The sequence below is a fragment of the Gaeumannomyces tritici genome, assembly GCF_000145635.1.
Source record: "Gaeumannomyces tritici R3-111a-1 unplaced genomic scaffold supercont2.5, whole genome shotgun sequence".
Lineage (NCBI taxonomy): Eukaryota > Fungi > Ascomycota > Sordariomycetes > Magnaporthales > Magnaporthaceae > Gaeumannomyces > Gaeumannomyces tritici.
The window spans coordinates 3,897,787-3,918,865 of NW_008804549.1; the positions used below are offsets into that span (position 1 = coordinate 3,897,787).

Below are 21,079 nucleotides of genomic sequence, written 5' to 3' on the forward strand. Positions count from 1 at the left end.
ACCCATCCATCTCGCATGCCAAGGGTTAAACTCCAGACTCGTCGGCTGTGAAACGACCACCCTCGCAATCTCATTCGTTCTCAACGTCCGAGCTTCAGCTAGTTGGACCCGGGCAAGACCTTTAGAATGCCTTGGCAAAGGGCCTGCGAGACTTCTAGCCTAGCACGCCCAGCTTGCATGTCGAGCTAAAGAGGCTTGATAGCCTTGCTGATCTGGCTTAAATGAGTCCAAAGCCCCGGACTCCCCCCAACCGTCACGGATGCCCCCACTCTTCGATCATTGCCATGCTCCCCGCCCGATCCTTCTATCATCAATCCCGGGCTATCTTCCTTGGATACGACCGCCGCCTCCTGACCGACCATATCTTGCCGTGACATAGTCGGCAAGCCTAGTAATTATCACATGGCAGCAACCCTGTAAACACTTTCAGTTGTGGACCGGAGGAACGCATCCAAGCAGCCAGCGAAAAAGAACCGAAAAAAGAAACAGACAAGGCCCGCTTCCTCGCAAGCAATGAGCGACGCACTATTTTTAGAACCCGCACAACCGGACTTTGTCGGTGTCGGCCAAGTGTCAAAGACCAAGGCGGACGAGCGGACTGGACGGGTGCGCACGTTGTCTCGGCTCAAGAGCTGGATCTCAGTCAGTGAACCATCCGCCCAGGCGTTTAAACAACATCAAGAAGAATCATGCAGCAGAGCTGGCACCAGTCGGGACGACCCAACAGCGAAGTCCAAACTGAGGGCTCCAGCCAGCAGCATTCCAGAGGATGCAATCAAGCCTTCTGGCAAAGGTCCGGATCCCGAGGACGCCGTGAGGACCAAGGCAGCACGAACTCGGGCTTTGAGACAGGCCTGCGCCGCCATTTCTTCAGAATCCCGGGCTTCACAAACCTACTCATCCCACTCGGCCTCGTCATTTGACTCCACTACGAGCCTCGAGCTGTCTACACCGTTCGGCGTGGCCAAGAGCAAGAGATAACCCGCCTGCGGACTTAGAGATGGCGCCTCGATCCCAACTAGCCCCTTTCTGCTTCGTGGTCTGGTTGGACAAGGCTCCAGAAAATATTCCGAGCGCGGGTGAACAGGATGGGATTTCGTAACTGGTCCAACACGAGAAAAAGAAGTTCCGGCGAGGTTGTTTGCGGAACATAGGATTGTGTATATCTAGGGTCGCATTTTGACATTTACGATTGATATTTGCCTCATCTGGCCAGGCGATGCAACGAGGGGGTGAGTGTTACAATTGACAAAACTAACCGTCCTTCGAATGGAAATGCATCGGGCAAGCTGCTGGGATAGCAGATCTGATGACTGGACTGTCCAACCATCGCGCGTCCCTTCAATGGGCCGCCAAAGCTGGGCGCCATGATGCGACACTGACCAATCACAAGGCCCGCTCTAGCCTGAAAGAGGAAACCATCTCGATCGTTGCTCTCGCCATCAACATTAATGACGTAATCGACTGCGAAGTGTGATAGCAGCAAATGGATATCAAAACATCAAAAACCGCCTGCAACCCTGTTCCATTCCATACATTCTCAAGTTCAAGCACTGTCCCCCACCAACAGTCGAGTAGGGCTCCCAGAAATGCTAGCTCTGTGCGCAAACACGAACAAGTCACCCGAGCCACTGATCTAAGCCTTGGGGACGGTCGCTTCCGCTCGGAATCAAAGGAAACCCTGGAGTCCATAGCCAGAGCCAAATCCGGGCAGCAACGGGGTTCTCCCACGAACTCGTCCACTCGCCGAGAAAAATGAGCCGCGAGAGAGGCCGCAGCGGCTCGCGCGCCAATCCAGGTGGCCAACGCAACTCAGAGTCGTACGACGAGCACACTCGCCTTCTCCCAAACCGTCTCGACAGCGATGTTCCCACATACCTGAACCCCGACGACCCGGCCGTGACGCCTTGTAAGTGATAGACGCCCCAGGCCTTTGAGTCTGTTTGACGGGACAACAACCGCGTGGCTCCTGCGGAGCTGACCTGGAGCATTTCGATAGATAATCTGTGGACGGTGCGGCTCATGAGATGGGTCACCGTTGTGTTCGCCATGATCGCATTCTTGTGGTGGATATTGCAGCTTGTCTCCATATTCATCACACCGCCCGGGCTGCATACACGAGGCTCCGTGTTCTTTGCTTTTGGCTACTCGACAGTGTCCCTGGCCATTCTTGCCGTGGCTCTGCTGTTTTTCGCAGTGCCGTCCAAGTCAATCAGGGTGCTTTCGGGAGTCCTTTCAGGCCTGCTGATTGTCGACGCCATCATTATTCTCAGTGTGACACATCTCAGACACGAGGAGACCTTTGTGGGGTCCGCAAGTGTTATATGTAAGTCGACATTGCTGCTCGCGCACTTGCGCTCCCTGTTATCCGCTGGCTAGCTACCACTGTTCTAGGCTAATACTCGCATGCGGCGCCTCTAGGGGCCTTTTTCACGGCTGTGTGGACGCTCTTGGCGGACGAGGTTGTGCAATGGGGCAAGAGAGAAGAGGAAGAGCGTCTGACAGGCCGGCCGGAGACGCGCCGTACTCTACTAGAGTGGACCGAGGTCGGCATCTCGAGCATCGTCATATTTGTGCTGTGCATCGCCGCCTCCCTCATGACCTGCACCCTCTTCATCCGGGCCGTCGACTCGGGGCTTCAACCACCCGGAACTCGGCACTGGGTCGACGCCGACAAATATCAGATCCACATATTTTGCGCGGGCAACAGCACTGAGCTCGACGAGCCGACCGTTTTGATCGAAGGCGGTGAAGAACCCGTGGAGAACGGTCTGTGGCAGTTTGCCGACAACGCCGTGCGGAACGGGTCTATGACGAGGTACTGCTTTGCCGATCGTCCAGGCTTCGCATGGGTGAGTCTCGAGCGCCCTGTGGCACAGCCCGCCCCTCCCATCTGGACAATCCGACCCGACTGACTCAAATATTCGATGCTGTGTAGAGCGACACGGCGCCCTCGCCTCTGACGGTAGGGATGGCGACGGACGCCCTCAGCGAGGCGCTCGCGCGGGCAGGCGAGCGGGGCCCCTGGATCCTGATGAGCGCCGGCGTCGGCTCACTCTACTCTCGTGTTTTCTCGTCCAGGCACGGAAAGGAGACAAGGGGCATCTTGATGATCGACCCGACACACGAGGATTTGCTGTCACGAACTGCCGATCCAGGCCGGGGTTTTTTACTTTGGGCTCGGGGCGTGTTGGCGCCTTTGGGGCTCAAGAGGATCCCGGGCGCCGTGTTTGGCGGCCGCAGCCGAGAGGATCGTGTCTGGGGGAGATCGGCGTCGCAGGGAGAAAAGTACATATTCGCCAAGCTGCAGGAAGGCCTGGTGGCTAACTCGCTCAGCAAGCGCGAGGTCGTAGCGAGCCGGGCGATACAGTACCGCAAGACCCCTCTGGCCATCGTCAGCTCAGGGGTTCAAATTCGGCAGGACAGCGAGTGGGAGGCGAAGCAGCGCGATCTCGGCAGGCTCACGCGAAACCTGGTCAGCTGGGATATCGAAGATGAGGCGCCGCACCAGGTCTGGAAAACGTTCAAGGGCCGCGAGCTGCTCGAGAAGCGGCTTGCACAGCTGGTGCGTGCTTGAGATGAGAGTTGGGGGGAACTTATATAGCAGGTATGACGAGCAGCAGACGGACTTACAGAGATTGCCGTGTTTGTTGGTGGAGGGAACGGGGAATGGTGGCGTGGTACCCGTAGGATATTGAAGCTTCGGCTACTGGACGAGGAATAATAATGAGAGACGTATGCCCCGAAGCCGCCTTGGCTTCAAAGTCAAAGAGTTTCTATGTCGAGTCTGATAATTGATTGTTTCGATGCACCCGAGGCATGGAAGCTTCTGTGCTTGGCTAGTCCAGACCCCAGCTGTCTGGGCGACCAGCTGCGAACCATGAGATAACGGTCCAAGCCCGAACCGGAATCCAAACTGCTGATTGCTAGGACGCATGGACGCAGATTCGGATAGGCGGAACGGCAGACTTCCAATGGTCGCGTAACCCACAATCGGATTTTGGGTTGAAAAAATTGACAGCGTTATGACTGAGGTAGGTGAGATGAGCTGCGGTTTGGCCGACAACGCAATATCGATATGACAGATGCACGGCATTAGGCCAACATTGTGCTGCTTTGTGTGTCCACGACAAAAATAACAAGGGGGGGGGGCAAACAAGGCGCTACATACCTCGAGGGGCGCGGGCTGCCGCCTGCAGGTTTTTGTGTCTGCTGTCAGATAAATGCAGGTAAAATACAGTAGACAAACAGGCACTGAGGTAGAATCCTCAAGTAAATATAAAGATGGGTGATAGTCATTAGAGTTGGGATGACGGGGCGGCTGGAACCCTGGCTGGCGGTGACAGACCGAGACCCCAACGTCTGATTGATCTGGGCATTCCGTTTTGTTTAGAAAAGAGCCCGGGGAAGGCATCAAAGCACCTCCATACATCTAACTGGCAGGTTGATGTAGCACTGCGCAGGTCGTCTGGTCCTCCCTGACTGGACGCTTGCCGCCCTTGCGCAACACAGGGTCCATCCATCCTGTCTGCACCGAATAGTGACGGCGGGGATTCTAGCCTGTTTTGCCGTCGGCACTGAGCGTCCCGGGCCTCGAGTCCCCACTTCGGCACAGACTGACCCTCCATTCTTCTTACCTAAGGCACCCGCAGAAAAAAAAACCCACCGCGTCGGGCGCTGTGCCCAGTGAGCCAGGGTGCCAGGGACCGTGTGCCGTGTGCCGTGTGCCGGCTCTTTGGTGCTGGTGCAGGGTCGCCCATCACTTCCCGCTGGCAGAGGCACCCTGCACACCTGCACCTGCACCGCACCGTTGCTACAGGCCTGCCACTCGTTGGCACTGCTCGTCACCTGCCAGCCCTCCTGACCGACCCCTTTGCTGAAGAAGCGGAGGGCCAAATCCAGCCCGACACGGTCAGGATCCGTCGCCGTCGATTGATCGAGCTGCGCCCCTCCAACTCGGCGACGCCCTCGAGACCCAACCCGTCATCCGTGTCCAATTTCCCGCCTCATCCATATTCCCTTCCTCGCTCGATCCCTCGACGGTCCCTGCCATTTACTTTATCTCCCCAGGCCCTCGTCACCCTCGCTTCGACAGACCCGGAGCCCCGATCGACACGTAGCCGTCGTCCTAGCGCGGCCGTGATTGAGCAGGAAAGGCGGGCAGCCTGGTTCGCGGGCGCCACGACTCTTGTCGATTGATGTCGACGCCTCCAGCCAATCGGGCTTTGGGTCGGTGTCTGACATAGCTAACGCCCTCACTTGATCAATTCACCCTCTCGCCCCCCTAAACACGCCTCTGCGAGCCTCTTGTCCTCGCGCGTTGTCGCTGGAGTAGGCCATCGTCCTCACCGCAGGCCGCCATGTCTGCACCCGATCCCGAAGGCGGCCTGCCGCTCCACGAGCGCGGCCGCGGCGGCCGCCTGGCACCGGCCGAAGCGCCCTACCAACCCGAGCGCGACTACCAAGGCCAGGCGATGGGCCCGGGCCCGGCCCGCCCAAACGGCGGGCATGGCCGCAACCCGTCACCCTCTTGGGCACCAAGCCCCGGCCCGGGCCCTACCCGGGGCGGCGACCACGCCCGAGACGACCGCAGCCGCAGTGGGGAAAGAAACCGATCGAGACCACGGAACGGCCGTTCGGCCAGCGGTCAGATGCGCATATGTAAAAAGTGCGGCGAGCCCTTGACCGGCCAGTTCGTGAGGGCTCTGGACGGCACGTTCCACCTAGATTGCTTCAAGTGCAGGGTGAGTATCTCGTCCCTCGACCCACCAAACTGTGCATGCCATTTTCCTTTCTTGTTCGCAGTGTCACTCGCTTGCTCATGATCGCCCCCTTTCCTTCCCGTCTATTCTGTATATCATCTCTGCTGCTGGTTATGTTCGCCCCTCAGCTTCTTATTTTCTTGTCCTTGTTTCTCTTCTTCTTTTTTCTCTTCCTCGCCTCTGCTTTGTCCATACGCACCTCGGTTGTGCATCTGCACGGCTCTCTATACCCTCTCATCGTCCTTCGAGCTGACCCGCCGTGAGTTTCTTCTTTACAGGACTGCGGACAAATAGTAGCGTCAAAATTCTTTCCCGCCGACGACGAAAACGGTGGACAGTATCCCTTGTGCGAGAAGGATTACTTTCGCCGCCTTGGCTTGCTCTGTTTCCAGTGCGGCAATGCCCTGCGAGGGTCCTACATAACAGCTTTAGACCGCAAGTACCACGTCGATCATTTTACCTGCTCCCTTTGCGAGACCGTCTTTGGCGCCCAGGACAGCTATTACGAGCACGATGGCAGCGTCTACTGCCACTACCACTACTCGACACAGTTTGCACAAAAGTGCAACGGCTGCCAGACCGCCATCCTGAAGCAGTTCGTCGAGATCTACCGCAACGGACAGAACCAGCATTGGCACCCCGAGTGCTACATGATCCACAAGTTCTGGAACGTCCGTCTCACACCGCCCCAGGAAGCCCCGGCCGAGCCCTACCAACATGAAGACGAGAAGGCCAGTCGTGAGCTCGTAAAGGAGGGCGAGGAGCGCATGGAGGAAAAGGTGTACCGAATCTGGAGCGTGCTCTCGACATTTGAGGAGTCCTCGGCTGCCTGTATCTCGGATATGCTCTTGCACGTCAGCAATGGTGCTTATGTCGAGGGCGTCATGGTCGCCAAGAAGTTCATATGGCACGTCGATATTCTGTTCAAGTCCGCCGACGGGCTCGATGCGGCCATGGCAAGGCTTGATATGAAAGGTACGGCGCTCACCACAAATACTGGCCCGACCTCGTTACTGACATTTCCTACCTGACCATCCTGCAGGCCTGTCTTACGGGAGGGAGGCAAAGTTGCTGTGCAAAAAGATCGTTGCCTTTTTCTCGCTCCTGTCGAAAGCCCAGGACAAAGATGTCCGGAAGCTCGGCGTCACGCAGGAGCTGCTGTCTCTAGTCACCGGCCTGGCGCATTACCTCAAGCTGCTGATCCGCATCTGTCTCCAGGGCGCGCTTCGGATAGAGAAGGAGAGAGGCACATCGGACGGGCTGTACCAGTTCTTGGATGATCTGGGTAACCTCGACAGCCTGAAGAACGACGAGCCCGCTTTCCAGATCACGAGCAGCATGTCTCGGCTATCCGCGAACGATTCGGACCAGTGCACCCTCTGCCGCAAGCCGATCGAGGATGAGTGCGCAAAGCTTGAAGACAAGCGTTGGCATCTGGCATGTGTTGCTTGCAGCCGATGTGGCAAAGAGCTGGGCCGGAACCTGCAGGACGCGAGATTCAGCCCTTACGACCAGAAGATATTCTGCAGCAACTGTGGCTCGTACCATGGCGATCAGGCCCACGGGTTCACCAAGGTCACCAAGCTCCAGCAATATGTCTTCTTGCTCAAGGTTGCTTTGGCGAGGCTGCTGGAGATTCTTCGGAGCACTGGCGCGCTCCCGCAGGCCTCGGAGGACGCTGGAGTGGATGGGTACGAATCGCTCGACGGCAGCCGAGAGGCTCCGCATCTCCGGGGCGATGCTAGGTCCAAGTCCTATGGCGGCGGGAAGGCGCACCACCGCGAGTCGTCGTACGAGAGCACCCTCAACGATGTTAGGAGACTGAGGAGCACGCGGCTGGACAAGGCGCTATCGTCCAGCTTCAGGAAGGCTAGGACGTCGCGGATCATGGACGGACCCGAAGGCACGAGACCAGGCTCAGCGGGAGGCGTTGGAGGGGCCGACCCTACCAAGCCCGGCTTTCAGATTGTCGAGGATAGGGGCCCGGCCGACGAAGGGACCACGGACACGATGCTCGGCAACCAGGATGCCTTGACGCTGGACGACATTCCCCGCATTGTTGCTGCCGAGCAAGCTCGCGAGCAAAGGCCCAATGCCTACGCCCGCCAGGAACTATTCCGATCGCCTGCTACGGAGCCGAACTTTGGGTCGAACCAGCACCGGGAGCTCTCACCAGGACGAGATGCCGACCCCCGCCGGGCTGGCGAAATGTCGCCACAGCGGGGCATGGGGATCGGCGGCAGGAAGTACTTCTCGGAGCTGTCGGGTCTCGAGTCTTTTATCGTCCGGCACCTTGCCGTCCTGACCATGCACCCGATGCTCGAGACTGAATTTTCACTCGAGGAGCTCCTTGGCTTCATCGAGTCGAGGAAACCGGCGACCTTCTGGAACAAGTTTGGCAAGGCATTCAAGAACGAGGGGAAGAAGAACGTCAAGAAAAAGGGCGTCTTCGGCGTGCCTCTGGAGATAATCATCGATCGCGACGGTGCCGACTCGACCGACGGGGTCGGGCCAGGCACTCTGCGGATCCCTGCCGTAGTCGACGACATCGTAGCGACCATGAGGCAGATGGATCTTTCGGTCGAAGGTGTGTTCAGGAAGAACGGCAACATCAAGAAGCTTAGCGAACTCTGCGAGAAGATCGACCGGGACGGCTGCGACAGCGTGAACCTGAGCGGCCAGACAGTCGTCCAAGTGGCCGCTCTCTTGAAGCGCTACCTGAGGGACCTCCCGGACCCATTGATGACGCACAAGCTCTATCGGTTGTGGCTGGCCGCCGCGAAGCTGCCGGACCCCGAGAAGCGACGGCAGTGCCTGCACCTGATCTGCTGCCTGCTGCCCAAGTGTCATCGGGACTGCCTCGAGATTCTGTTCTGCTTCCTGAAGTGGGCAGGTACCTTTCACCAGGTCGATGATGAGTCTGGCTCCAAGATGGATGTCAAGAACTTGTCAACAGTTATTGCGCCCAACATTCTTTACACAAGCTCCAAAGCCCTCACTCTGGACAGCGACCCCATGTTTGCCATCACCGCGGTTGAGGACATCATCACATACATAGAAGATATGTGCTTGGTATGTATTCTTTTTTCTCTCTCCCCCTCTTCCCTACTTTATGTTTCGATATCCTTGTCTCTATGTGCGTGCTGCTAACAGATCACCCACTCTCTTCCCCCGGGTTCTCTAGGTTCCTGATGACCTGGTCGACATACTCAACGACCCGTCCCTCTTCAACAACAATGGCGACATAACAACCAAGGAGATACTGAAAAGGTTCGGCGACCGGCCTCTGATGAATGGCGGAGGCCAGCGCCCGCATGGGGAGGCGGCTGAAATCATCGGGAGGCATGACACGCCCAATCGGCCGTTTGCCAAGCGAGTGGATACGGACCCCTCAGTTTGGCAGGACGAGCGGAGTGTGCGGCCAGTACAGGATCTGAACGCGCCTTATGCTGCTCCCGGTCACCACCAGCACCCACACACCTCACCAGGGAAGCCAAGGGGCCCTCCGCCTGAGGAAGGGCACCCATCACCATATGGCAGCGAGTTTGAGCCTCCAGGGATGACGCCTGACGGCCAGGATCGTGGTCAGCGGCGTGAATGGCGCAACTCGGGATGGAGCAGACAGAATAGTTCGGTCGGCGTCACAGGAACGGGGTGACGGCGCATGTCTGGGTTTATGGCTGGCTTGTTGGAAACATTCGAAAGCAAAAAGAATACGGAAAAAAGGCCGTTCTGCGGCCAAACTCGATCAGATATTTCATCTTTATCCTCCTCCGGCGGTCTTTTCCCATCCTGTGTTTTCTTACCCGCAGCTTGTTTACTCGTCCACCGTGTTCCCTACCTCTCGCGCCGCCATCCCACCTTTCCCCCCACCTTTCCTCCTCTTCTTTTTTTGTCCTATCTCTCCCTTTCTTTCTACTCTATATAACTATTTTGGTTTCTTTCGTTGCTCTTCTCCTTATTTTCTTTGTTCATGGTTTCTCTGGTAACTCTTCCATCCCTGCCGGTTTACAGCAATCGGATTATCCGTCATTGTCTGTTGGTGCACACTCGTGCATAACCTGGTCCTTGGGATGGACTTCGATATACCCTCCCATGCGCTACGTGGCCTACCTTTTTTTCTTCTTTTTTTTGTAATGCTTTTTTTCTCTCTCACTACTGCTTTTACTAGAGCCACTCATACTTGGGGTGTAGAGCAATACGAAACATGTCTGCATCGTCTTGACCAAGTCCGCTCGCCAAATCCCAAGCCTCGTGCTGCGCATCGCCACTTTGGATCCTACTTCTCTTGCAGCCGTTTAAACCGTAACCCATGCAAGGGGCGCTTGTCACGTTCCACTCTGGGAAAAGAATTATGGGAATATGGGTAGATTGACCCTCAAACTTTTCCGCGGACGAAGGGAGTTGTTCGAGAGACAGACAGCAGAAAAGTGGTCAAAAGTGTATATTAGTGGAAGTCCTGTAGTTTATATAGATGAAACATATGTAAATCCCGCCGGCAATCATCCCTTCGATCATGACAAGATAGAGCCGAGTTAAAATAGTGCCGGACAAATATTAAAGCCGATTCTTCCCCACCCGCCTCCTGGACCCCTTACTTGGCCGCGGCGGCGGCTTGTTGCCGACTCAGACAGTCGGCGACGCCTCTCCGAACGCCCTCCTCAAGCGACACGAGGGGCTTGTAGCCCAGGCGCCTCTTTGCCTTGTCGATGTTGTAGTAACGCGTCATGCAGCTGTAGATGATGCGCTGGCGGTTCAGGGTCGGGGCCCTCCCGACGAGCCAGCATCCCATCTCGCTCAGCCAGCCGAGGGCCAGGCCGACCTCGCGGGGCAGGACCCAGACGCGGTCGACGCCGTGCGGGGAGCCGGCGGCCTTCCAGACCATGCGGGCAAAGTCCCAGAAGTAGAGGGGCGAGTCGTTGGTGACGAGGAAGACCTCGCCGTCGACGCGCTCGTGCTCGAGCGGGGCCGTGGCCGACTCGTGCGTGATCAGGAGCGCGCGGGCGGCCAGCAGGTGGGCGTGGGCGACGTTGCCGACGTAGGTGAAGTCGAAGATGTTGTTGTTGTCCCCGACCTGGACGCTCCACTTGCCCTCCTGGTAGGCCTGCACCATCTTGGGGATGGCCATGGCGTCGCCCTCGCCGATGATGCCCGCGGGCCGGATGGCAACCGTCAGCAGCCGCGAGGGCTCGTTGGCCTCGATGACGATCTGCTCGGCCGCGGCCTTTGTCTCCGAGTAGTACTCGGACTGGTCGGCGCCCCGGATGACGGGCCAGCGCTCGTCGGCGTTGACGAGGTCCGAGTGGTTGTCGCTCACGACGCTGGCGGAGCTGGTGAAGACGAGGGCCTTGACGGCGGCGGAGCGGCAGGCCTCGACGACGGCGGCAGTGCCGTCGACGTTGACGCGCCGGAACAGGTCGTGGCTGGCCTTGTCGTCGCCCTGCGCGAGCGGGCTGGCCGTGTGGATCACCACGTCGGGCTTGAGCTCCTCGAAGACGGACGCGAGCCGCGCCGCGTCGGTGATGTCGGCGTCGACGTAGCGGACCCCGTCCGACTCGGGCCGCCGGTTGCGCGTGCAGCGCAGGTCGATGACCGAGACGGTGCACCGGTAGCCCTCGATCAGCATGCGCACCACGTGGTGGCCCAGGAACCCGCACCCGCCGATGACGAGAACCCTGCCCAGGTTGGGCTTTGCTTCTTCCGCCATTGTTCGGGGGGTGTCCTGGCGTTGGGTGGCGTTGGGCCGGTTCCGGAGTCGGTCAACGGGGGTGGAGGAGGAGGGGCGGCGGCGGCGGCGGCGGTGGTGGTGGTGCTGGGCTGGCAGCGGACCTGGCCTGGTCCCGGGTCGGGGCGGTCTGAAGGGAGGCGCACGGATAGTGCGGCTTGGAGCCTGGATCGTAGTCGAGGGTCTGGGTCGGGGGCTGGGGTTGTTTGTGGGAGGATTACAGTCGAGGTCGAGACGGCCACAGCCAACCAGTCTGGCGGGAAAAAAGGCCGGATATTTGGACGTGCATAGATCCTCCAATCCAATTAGACCTCAAACTTGGCCGTCGTGAGTGGGCCACTAACTGTGCAGGGCCTTAGCGTACAACCCGGCTTACCTAAGACCCACAACCAGCAACAATGCAGGCTATCAGCCCACGGCTCCAGGCCCGTCCCCCCACTAGGCGAGCGTGAACAAGCCCGCTCAGCTGGTGCCTTAATGGAGCATCTGTGCTTCTCTCCAGCAACAACAACTGCTTGCGCTCGGCTTTAGGTCTGTGGTCCGGGCCTGTCCGTGATGGGCATGACACTCCATGGCCCGTACAATGGCAGGATATTTCCGGGGCTTCTAGCTGCTCAGTCCTAAACGCCCATCCTCAGCGCTCAAGTTCTTTCTTGGATATGGACCCCGTATGGGCCGAAGCAGAAACCGAGATCCTGGTGCACGCCGCCGCTCCCAGCCGGGCTTCGCACGACGCCTACTACCGGGCCTTGGCAAGTGCCTATCTCGACTTCCAGCCCTCCCGGATCACTCTCCTGGTGCCCACCAGGGATGCCGACCCCGACCCCGACTGCCCGCCATCGCCCAATCAGGTCATCCACTCCCCGCAGCTCTCATTTGAGGATGTCTTGGATAACGCTGGCTCTCCCCGTCCCGAACTACCCCGATATCCAGACGCCGAGGTGCTGGCCGCAGATTCGCAATCGTCTCTGTCTGTGCCGCCCAGCGAGGTTGAGGATTCCCAACCCTTTCACCACCTGCGCCTAGGGATCCGGTCCTCGCAGGGGAGTGACAGTCCGGCTCGTCGTGAACCGCCCTCGTTAGCACTGCCGTCGTCGTCTCCCGGCCGTGGAGACATAGACGCGAGCATCTACGGCCTTGGTCTTAGTAATTCCGACGTTGATGCCTTCGACGACGATCCCGAACATGATGGCCACGACACGGTGCCGTCCTCGGGCCGGGCCGACTCAGAGCCCCTCCTCGCCGATGGAGCGGGGTTCTCGCCGCTGCGACGGGAGCTGCTGATGACCAAAAGCCTCAGCGACGTCGGCCCCGGGCGCCCTGAGCTCTCGCACGAAGCCAGGGCCGCCAGACAAGGCGGTCCAGGCGCAAGGCTGGCGGGAGCCCTCGAGGTGTTCGCCCCGGAACCCGACGGCTCGTGCGACGACCTCGAGCCGTCGAGCCTGCTCACCTACAACCTCGTCAAGCTCGACTCCGACCTTGGCCTGGCGGGGCGCTTCGTGTCCAAGAGACGACTGCTGCAGGGGAGGGAGCCGCGACCGACGGAGCGCGGCTTCTGGGAGCTCGCGTGCTCAGGCTGGGGCCCTGACGCCAAGAGGGAGACCTGGGGCTACCTTGCACGCTACGTCGGCGAGGGCCGTGCTGGCTGGGGAGTGTGGCTCAAGCGGGATAACGCAACCGACAGTATACGTCTGTTTTCCTTCGGCCACGTATTGGGCCACATGTATCTTCTTCTCTACACCGCCACCCGCCGCCGTATCCTCAGCCTTGACTGCACATGGACGTCGGGCGGTGATGGCCTCGTCCTCGTTCCGGCGACCAAGAATCGCTGGGACATGTGAAGAGCTGGACTGACTTCTACTCGGGAAGCGGGAGAGATGTTCCTTTCGTTAATTACTTCCCCTGGATTTACCACGTTTCGAGCTATTATACATACACCAACGTGCCTCCATTCCTCGCCTTTTCCCTAATGCTTAATCCTACGACGCACAAAAACTGCCCACACAGCGCAACTATCACCCATGGGAAGAAAATAACCACAGATGCACAAACTGCAAAAGGGACGTGAGAGAAAAGAAGATGTGTGCTGTTCCCTTTTCAGGGGGTAGTTTGGGTATTCGTGCGTTGAAATAAGGAAAGCGTAACGACTGGAATTCCAGAACGACCGAAACCTATTTAGACACAATTTGGAGTGGCGCTGACATGCGAATCATGGCCCCTCAAGTCACACAGCTAGACAGACGAGTTGAGGTCGTCGAGCCCGAAACTCGCTCCTCTTGTCCACCTAGTATCGTGCATTTTTTTGCAACTAGCATGATGGGATTGACAAGAGTGGTAGCGGAGCTCGCCGAGCTTGAAAGACATAGAGCCTACAACAAGCCTACGTTCTTCTTCTCCACCTCGTACCGAGACCGGTCTGCAATCGCCATGTCAATGAAGGGCTGTTGGTAAGCGTCCAATGTTAGCAGTAGCTCATCGGTCTTACATGGCGCGAGTAATTATGATAGTAAAAGGCACCCCTTGGGTCATCTCGTCATACCTTGCGCTCGGCCGTGCCCAGTGTGTTCCACTGAGAAGCAGCAGCCTTCGCATGATCCGTAACCTTCACGAGTGCGGGATCGCGAGGCGTGAAGCCCTTTTGAATATAGAAGAAGAAGGGCGTCATCGGGCGTTTGGGAAGACGGGGGTCCTTGATCATCGATTTCGAGACCTTGTGGACGCGGCGGAGGCGGGAGCGCGCCTTGTTTGCGGCATGCACCTCGGCTGGAGTGTGGCTCTCCACCCAAGCCTTGTAGGCAGCCTTGTTTAATTCGACATTCGCCCGCGCGGTCTCCTTTAGGTTCTAATCATGTTGAAGCTATTTGTCAGCAACTTGCTGTCGTTTTGTCGCGACTGGAAGACACTACGCACCTCGACCTCTGCCGCCGGCAGCTCCTTGAAGCTCTTGCTGAGAGCGGGTGTCTCCTGTGTAACATTGAAGTGCTTGCCCTGGATCTTCTGCTTGAGGTAAACCAGCCAGGAGTTCGAAGGGAGCTGGGTCGGTACAGACAGGGTACTCTTCGCCAGCTTTCTCTTGTCCGAAGCCAGCTTCTCCTCGGGGGTCTTCGCCGGCTTCCTCGCCTTGGTTGCCTTCTTTTTCGGCTTAGCAGCCTTGGACTTAGCCTTGGGCTTGGCAGCCCTGGCACCCTTGGTAGTCTTTGTCGCCTTAGCAGATTTGGCCGTCTTGGTCGCCGGCTTCTTGGTCGCCAGCTTCTTCGTCGCAGCGGCGCGGGCCTTGGGCTTGGTCGCGGTAGCTTTGGTAGCAGCCGCGGCTGGCTTGCGGGCAGTCTTGGCTTTGGCCGTCGCAGTCGCGAGGCTCCGGGCCACAACGGTCAGGCGGTAGGCGCACGAGGCGCTGCGGTTGAGAACCACCCGCGCCGAGAGCCATCCCAGGCCATGGCGGGCGGGCAGGGAGCCGGTGGCCCCAGTGACGCGCGCGGCTTGCAGCGCAGCGGGACGAACGATAGACCACATTGTTGCAAGTTGAGGCGGCGCTTGATATTTGGGATTCAAGCGATCACCGGTGGCGGCGTCAGTTTGTGTGGACTTTGAGCGATTGATTGAATTGGAATTGGAGTGTGGCCCAGCAAGCGTTCCACCGACATCAAGGTCTGCGGTTGATGAGGTAGGTCAGTTATCAGTGGAGGAATCTGTTTTCCACCTTTTTTGCTGCATGGATGCAAGCTTCGTTCACTCACACAACTGTGGAGCCCAGCCTTGTTTTACACTCGCATTGAGGGGAACGGATGGCGTGGGAGCGTGGGAGCCATGCGCGGCACTGTACCTTGCTCGGCGCAAATTCCAGGGCTTTGAGCCTGAGTGGCTTGCGCCCAACGGCACGACCTAGCGTGTACCCCTCCGTGTCCTCCAAGCGATATCACGTGCTATACAGTGACGCTATTGAATTCGCAAGGTGGCACGTGCACGGTGACCCACAGATACCCCCAGGAGTGTGTCCGGCAAATCCACTCCGCGGCTGGGCTGCAGACTCATCGGCGTCCAGCTAGCCAAGGATCCATCATTTGACAAGCAAGAAAAAAAACCTCCAAAAAAAAGGAAAGAAAGAAACAAAGAAAGAAGAAAAGAGCCGCGACCGCCATCTCGGGGTCCTTTGGCACTCAATCAACTCTTCCTCCAGCTGTGGCTGAACACACATTATCGGCTGCACTCTGAGTCCAGCGCTGGCCACCATCGTTTTTGCTCCACGTCAACGCCTCTATTCAGCCTTGTCTCTTGGTGGATGACGGGAGTTGGCACCGTTTGGCGCCTCTTCAATAACCGTGACTCTGCAGCACCCTCGAAAGAAGTACATCTCACCAAAAAGAAAAAGTGCCTCTTGAGCCGCCAGCAGCACAATGGCTCGCCCCAGAACGTCACGCTCACCATCTCCTGCAGGAAGCCAGCAGTCCTCAAGACGTAACGCAAAGGATGAAGAGAGACGTGATCGCGGTGGCAACCGGGACAGGCCCCGCGATCGCCACCGCTCCCGCAGTCCTGCCGACGTGAGTGCACTCTCTGAGCCTGGCCACTTGCCGCGTGTGTCCACTAACTTGCGCCCGCAACAGCGCCGCCATCGAGAACGAGAACGAGAACGAGACCGAGACCGAGACCGAGACCGAGACCGAGATCGCGACCGCGATCGAGACCATGGCACATATCGCCGCCGCGATCGCTCCCGTGACCGGTCCTTAGATCGCCGAGATGACGACTACTACCGCGGCGGACGCAGGGACGGCATCGCCAACCGCGACCGTCGCCGCTCACGCGACCGCCTTCGCGACCGGGAACGATCACCGCCAAGACGCCGTCCGCGGAGCCGTGATGTCGATCGCGATCACCGCGCCAGGCGAGATGACTCCCTAGATAGAAATCGTGCTCGTCACGAGGATGCCGCCGATTTGGGGCCGCGTGGCAGAGCTGATGACCAGCGCCAACGTGTGTCTAGCACAGCACACGGCGGGAAGCCCAAGGAAGCAGATGTATGTTGTCCCAGGAAAAAAAAATCCTCCAACTTGATCTTGGTAAACAGAGTTTCTGACAATCCACAGGCCGCCAAGACCGCCCAGTCACAGGTGCAGTTAGAGGCCGACAAGAAAGCCGAGAGACTGGCTAAGCTGGAAGCATGGAAGAAGAAGAAGGAGATGGAGCAGCGTAAGGAGGGCGGTGCAACACCTGGCAGCACGAGGAAACTCCTTGCCGAGATGGACATCAGAGCCACCGGAATCCCCGCTGCTATCTTGTCTCCGTCAAACGGAACGACCACGGGGCCCGGCTCTCCAGCGACCCCCCAATCGGCCCAGGAGGCGCAGCCAGTCGTCCCTTACGGTGGTAAATTTGATCCCAAGGCCATAGCTAAGAAATCTGGCCCCCGGCATCAATCCCCCACTGTTCTCGGGTCCATCAAGGGCCACCCTGTCGACAAGACCGCCACGGTCTCGACAACCTCCTTGGTCGGTAGGTCGAACCCGCCTGGTTTTTCTCGTTGCTTGAATATTTGTTGTTTCAACGCCACATGTCCAAGTGCTGACCGACCTACAGCGTCCTCGCTACCGCAAGGGAAACCAATCAGTGGCTTTGGGTTCCAAAAGTCGTCTGAACATGACAAGGCCCCGACAAAGCGCAAGTTGAATTTGGACGACGAGGAGACGTCGAAGCGCAAACTTGCCAAGCTACCTGATGTATCTCTTGAAACCACGGACAGCACGTCGTACGTGGAGCAGGCTGATGACGACGACTCCTCGGATGGTGACAACTTCGCAGGGACCGAAGAGGAGGCTGCCGCTGCGGCCCGAGCTGCTCATGAGCGGCGCGAGGAACGGATGCTACAGCAGAGCATGGCCATACAAACAGATGACAACAGCGAGGTCCCATCGGCAGCAAACGGCGAGACAGCTGATGCTGATGTCGTAGTACCCCATGAGATCACGGCTATGGAGGTCGACGAGAAGAATACAGTGGAAGACGACGTTGATCCGCTCGACGCCTTCATGGCCGATTTGGAAGAGCCAGCCACCAGTGCGCGAAGCAAGCTAGCCAAGACTGCGGGCGGCTCCAAGCCGGCCCCTATCCCAGAGGCCTACTTCAGTGACGACGACGACTTTGCATCTGGCGCTGCGGAGGATCCCGATGCCAAAACTTTGCTTGCTCTGACTGCGAAGCGCAAGAAGAAGGAGATCCCCAAGATTGACTATAGCAAGCTCGATCTTGGGGTGATCCGCAAGAATTTCTGGGTTGAGCCCTCGGAGTTGAGCGAGATGTCGGAAGCCGAGGTGGCCGAATTGCGCCTCGAGCTGGACGGCATCAAGGTGTCAGGCAAGGATGTTCCAAAGCCTGTGCAGAAATGGTCGCACTGCGGTCTCACACGGCCGATATTGGATGTCATTGACAAGCTGGCCTACGACAAACCAACTGCCATTCAGATGCAGGCTCTTCCCGTCATCATGTCGGGCCGGGATATGGTGGGCGTGGCCAAGACAGGATCCGGCAAGACCATGGCGTTCCTTCTTCCCATGTTCCGCCACATCAAGGACCAGAAGCCCGTCAAGGACGCCGAGGGCCCCATCGGCCTGATTTTGACCCCCACCCGCGAGCTTGCCGTTCAGATCTTCCGCGACTGCAAACCGTTTCTGAAAGCGCTCGGCCTGCGCGCCGTCTGCGCATACGGCGGGCCCCCAATCAAGGACCAGATAGCCGACCTGAAGCGGGGCGCAGAGATTGTGGTAGCAACGACAGGCCGGATGATTGATCTCCTGGCGGCGAACCAAGGTCGAGTGGTTAGCCTGCGGCGGACCACGTACATTGTCCTCGACGAGGCCGACAGGATGTTCGACATGGGCTTCGAGCCCCAAGTCACAAAGATTCTGGGCAACGCCAGGCCAGACCTCCAGACGGTACTGTTCTCGGCCACGATGCCGAAAATCATGGACGCACTCGTCAAAAAGGTGCTTAAAAACCCGGTGGAGATTGAGGTTGGCGGCAAGAGCGTGGTTGCGTCGGAGATTACGCAGATTGTCGAGATCAGGGAGGAGAAGACAAAGTTTAACCGGCTGCTGGAGCTTCTGGGAGCGCTCTACGTGGACGATGACGACGTCCGGGCGCTGGTCTTTGTCGAGAGGCAGGAAAAGGCAGACGAGCTGCTGCGCGAGCTGCTGCACAAGGGCTGGGGTTGCATGTCCCTGCATGGCGGAAAGGACCAGGTGGACAGAGACTCGACCATCTCGGACTTCAAGTCGGGCGTCTGCCCAATCCTCATAGCCACATCCGTGGCGGCGCGGGGCCTCGACGTGAAGCAGCTAAAGCTTGTAGTCAACTACGATGCGCCAAACCACCTCGAGGACTACGTCCACCGTGCTGGTCGGACGGGTCGGGCAGGGAATACGGGCACGGCGGTGACATTCATCACGGAGGAGCAGGAGAACTGCGCCATGGGAATTGCTAGGGCTCTGGAGCAGAGTGGTCAGCCTGTGCCGGAGCGGCTCGTTGAAATGCGCAAGGCGTTCAAGGACAAGATCAAGGCGGGCCAGGCCAAGGACCAATCCGGGTTCGGCGGCAAAGGTCTCGAACGGCTGGACAAGGAACGAGAAGCGGCACGCAACCGCGAGCGCAAGACGCACAAGGCTGAAGGAGAAGACGAGGACGTGCCGGAGGAGAAGACGGGCAAGGACGACGAGAAGAAGCTGAAGGCGTCGACGGCCATACTGTCCGCGGTGTCGGCAATCGTCTCTCGGGACGCAGCCAAGGCCGAAGCCGAGGCCAAGGGCACAGCAAGTTCAAACGAAGCCGCAGTCTCGACAGGCGCAAAGGGCGGGGCCCTAGACAAGGCTGCGTCGGCCATCGAGATGATCAACGCGCGGCTCGCCAAGGCCGGGCAGCTGAGGCCCGGGCAGCCCATCGACAACAAGGGGCCGGACGCGGGGGCTTTCCACGCGACGCTAGAGATCAACGATTTCCCGCAAAAGGCGCGCTGGGCTGTCACCAACCGCACCAACGTGGCAAAAATCCTGGATGCTACAGGCACCTCCATCACTACAAAGGGCACTTACTACGCTCCGGGCAAGGAACCGGCGCCGGGTGCAGACCCCAAGCTGTACATTCTTATCGAGGGCGATACAGAGCTTGTTGTGGGCAACGCCCTGTCAGAGCTCACGCGCCTCCTCCGCGAAGGCACGATAGCTGCCGCGGATGCAGAGAGCCGTGCCCCGGCCAGTGGCAGGTACACCATCACGTGATTGGGGCACATGCCGCGGAAGAATCAGGAACGGCCCTTAGAATTGGGCTGTGTTGGCCGCAAAGGAGGCCCAGGGTGTGTTACATATATAGTCCATACATGTATTAATCTCTATATTCAACGGTTAATGCGGTATGACGGGGGTTATCTCGTCTGATTCGTTCTGTGCGCCCGCAGAAAGAGAGACCCGGCAAACAAAAAGGCGCAACATGAGTGGGGGATGGAAGGGAAAGGCCGGGGGATAGGCTAGGCTAGGCTGGAAATAAGTAGTAGATAGGCAAAGAATAAGATTGGATATGATGGATGGATATATTGGGAATGGGTAGCTCGAAGACATTGGCCTCAGTTATGGCTCAAGGCCTTGGCCTGGTCGTCAATGTCTCTCAGTCGGCGGTTCTCCTCGCTCACCTCCTTCAGGGTTTCGTTCCTCGTTTTCTTTTTCTGAACCTCGAGCTGGCTCCCAAGTTTCCCTGCCGACTTGCCTTTTGCGCGGGCCTCAGCCGCCTCTGCGGCTTTCCTCCTCGCGTCCTCGGCGCTGGTGGAGGACGCGCTACTGCTCGCGCCACCTCCGCCGCCACCACCGCCGAGGGTACGGGGCGGGCCACCGACCTTTGGGGGCTTAGGACGAATGGCCAAAGCCGGGATGGAGGCCGTGGTCTGTCTGGGCGGAGCGGAGCCGAGGACGCGGCCCTGGGAGGCGAAGTTGTCCGATTCGGGCTTTCCGCAGCAGTTTCCCATGATGGCAGTCGCAACGGTGCTGGTGGCGTCGGTTGTTGGTAGTGGTAAAGGTAGGCGACTGGCAGTCCTGCGCCAACGCCAGGCGGGGGCCTTTGGTTGGGGACGCAGGCGGCGGGGCCAAACGGGCAGAAGCTTCAGGTGGCGGCCGCTGCAGAGAGCGAGTCGCGTAGAGATAGACCGTGTCGTGCGCGCTCTGGTCTCTGGTCAAATCAAAGGGGCAGGCGGTGGTGGGGAGAGCGGAAAGCGACAGAAGCCGGCGATCATGTGCGACAATTGCGAAATATACGCGCACGCGCGTTTGTGTGTGTCGCCGTTGGGGGCGCGTATATGGAGCGATGTGAGTCACTATGGAAGACGGAAGAGGCCCCTAGTTGAATGTGTTGGAATCCGATCTTCTTCCTTGTCGTCCGTGGTTGCCGCGCTCTTTCGTATGCGAGGTGGGTGACGAATGCATCCATTCATTCATAATTCATACTGGAGTGCGTGAGTGCCTCGCACTGCCTCGGTAGCACCACCACTAAAAGCACCGGCCCCGCATTTGCCCCGCAAATCGGGTCCAATCGAGACAGGGCGGCGGGCTGACAAAAC

General features: G+C 58.6%; 8 protein-coding genes across 8 annotated transcripts; 5 read left to right on the plus strand and 3 right to left on the minus strand.

Moving 5' to 3' along the window:
* The first annotated feature begins 85 nt into the window (after positions 1-85).
* On the plus strand, positions 86-1,305 carry GGTG_10265 (hypothetical protein). Its single transcript, XM_009228137.1, has one exon. It carries the CDS (start codon positions 514-516, stop codon positions 979-981), a length of 468 nt encoding a protein of 155 aa, XP_009226401.1. The 5' UTR covers positions 86-513; the 3' UTR covers positions 982-1,305.
* Positions 1,306-1,527: 222 nt separating this feature from the next.
* GGTG_10266 (integral membrane protein) lies at positions 1,528-3,818 on the plus strand. Its single transcript, XM_009228138.1, has 4 exons — positions 1,528-1,909; positions 2,000-2,326; positions 2,422-2,852; positions 2,939-3,818. The coding sequence occupies exons 1-4, from the start codon at positions 1,756-1,758 to the stop codon at positions 3,575-3,577; spliced, it is 1,551 nt and encodes a 516-aa protein (XP_009226402.1). The 5' UTR covers positions 1,528-1,755; the 3' UTR covers positions 3,578-3,818.
* A 1,032-nt stretch (positions 3,819-4,850) lies between these two features.
* Positions 4,851-10,187, plus strand: GGTG_10267 (rho-type GTPase-activating protein 1). The gene is made up of 4 exons (XM_009228139.1): positions 4,851-5,744; positions 6,041-6,737; positions 6,805-8,834; positions 8,947-10,187. Exons 1-4 carry the CDS (start codon positions 5,361-5,363, stop codon positions 9,418-9,420), a joined length of 3,585 nt encoding a protein of 1,194 aa, XP_009226403.1. The 5' UTR covers positions 4,851-5,360; the 3' UTR covers positions 9,421-10,187.
* A 6-nt stretch (positions 10,188-10,193) lies between these two features.
* Positions 10,194-11,578, minus strand: GGTG_10268 (hypothetical protein). The gene has a single exon (XM_009228140.1). The coding sequence runs from the start codon at positions 11,467-11,469 to the stop codon at positions 10,357-10,359; it is 1,113 nt and encodes a 370-aa protein (XP_009226404.1). The 5' UTR covers positions 11,470-11,578; the 3' UTR covers positions 10,194-10,356.
* A 365-nt stretch (positions 11,579-11,943) lies between these two features.
* On the plus strand, positions 11,944-14,133 carry GGTG_10269 (hypothetical protein). Its single transcript, XM_009228141.1, has one exon. The coding sequence runs from the start codon at positions 12,147-12,149 to the stop codon at positions 13,326-13,328; it is 1,182 nt and encodes a 393-aa protein (XP_009226405.1). The 5' UTR covers positions 11,944-12,146; the 3' UTR covers positions 13,329-14,133.
* Positions 13,333-15,331, minus strand: GGTG_10270 (hypothetical protein). The gene is made up of 3 exons (XM_009228142.1): positions 14,398-15,331; positions 14,027-14,329; positions 13,333-13,928 (listed from the first exon to the last, which is right to left on the minus strand). Exons 1-3 carry the CDS (start codon positions 14,998-15,000, stop codon positions 13,857-13,859), a joined length of 978 nt encoding a protein of 325 aa, XP_009226406.1. The 5' UTR covers positions 15,001-15,331; the 3' UTR covers positions 13,333-13,856.
* Positions 15,332-15,615: 284 nt separating this feature from the next.
* Positions 15,616-20,065, plus strand: GGTG_10271 (pre-mRNA-processing ATP-dependent RNA helicase PRP5). The gene is made up of 4 exons (XM_009228143.1): positions 15,616-16,028; positions 16,092-16,505; positions 16,575-16,980; positions 17,065-20,065. Exons 1-4 carry the CDS (start codon positions 15,882-15,884, stop codon positions 19,752-19,754), a joined length of 3,657 nt encoding a protein of 1,218 aa, XP_009226407.1. The 5' UTR covers positions 15,616-15,881; the 3' UTR covers positions 19,755-20,065.
* On the minus strand, positions 19,799-20,952 carry GGTG_10272 (hypothetical protein). Its single transcript, XM_009228144.1, has one exon. It carries the CDS (start codon positions 20,489-20,491, stop codon positions 20,096-20,098), a length of 396 nt encoding a protein of 131 aa, XP_009226408.1. The 5' UTR covers positions 20,492-20,952; the 3' UTR covers positions 19,799-20,095.
* Between the last annotated feature and the right edge of the window lie 127 nt (positions 20,953-21,079).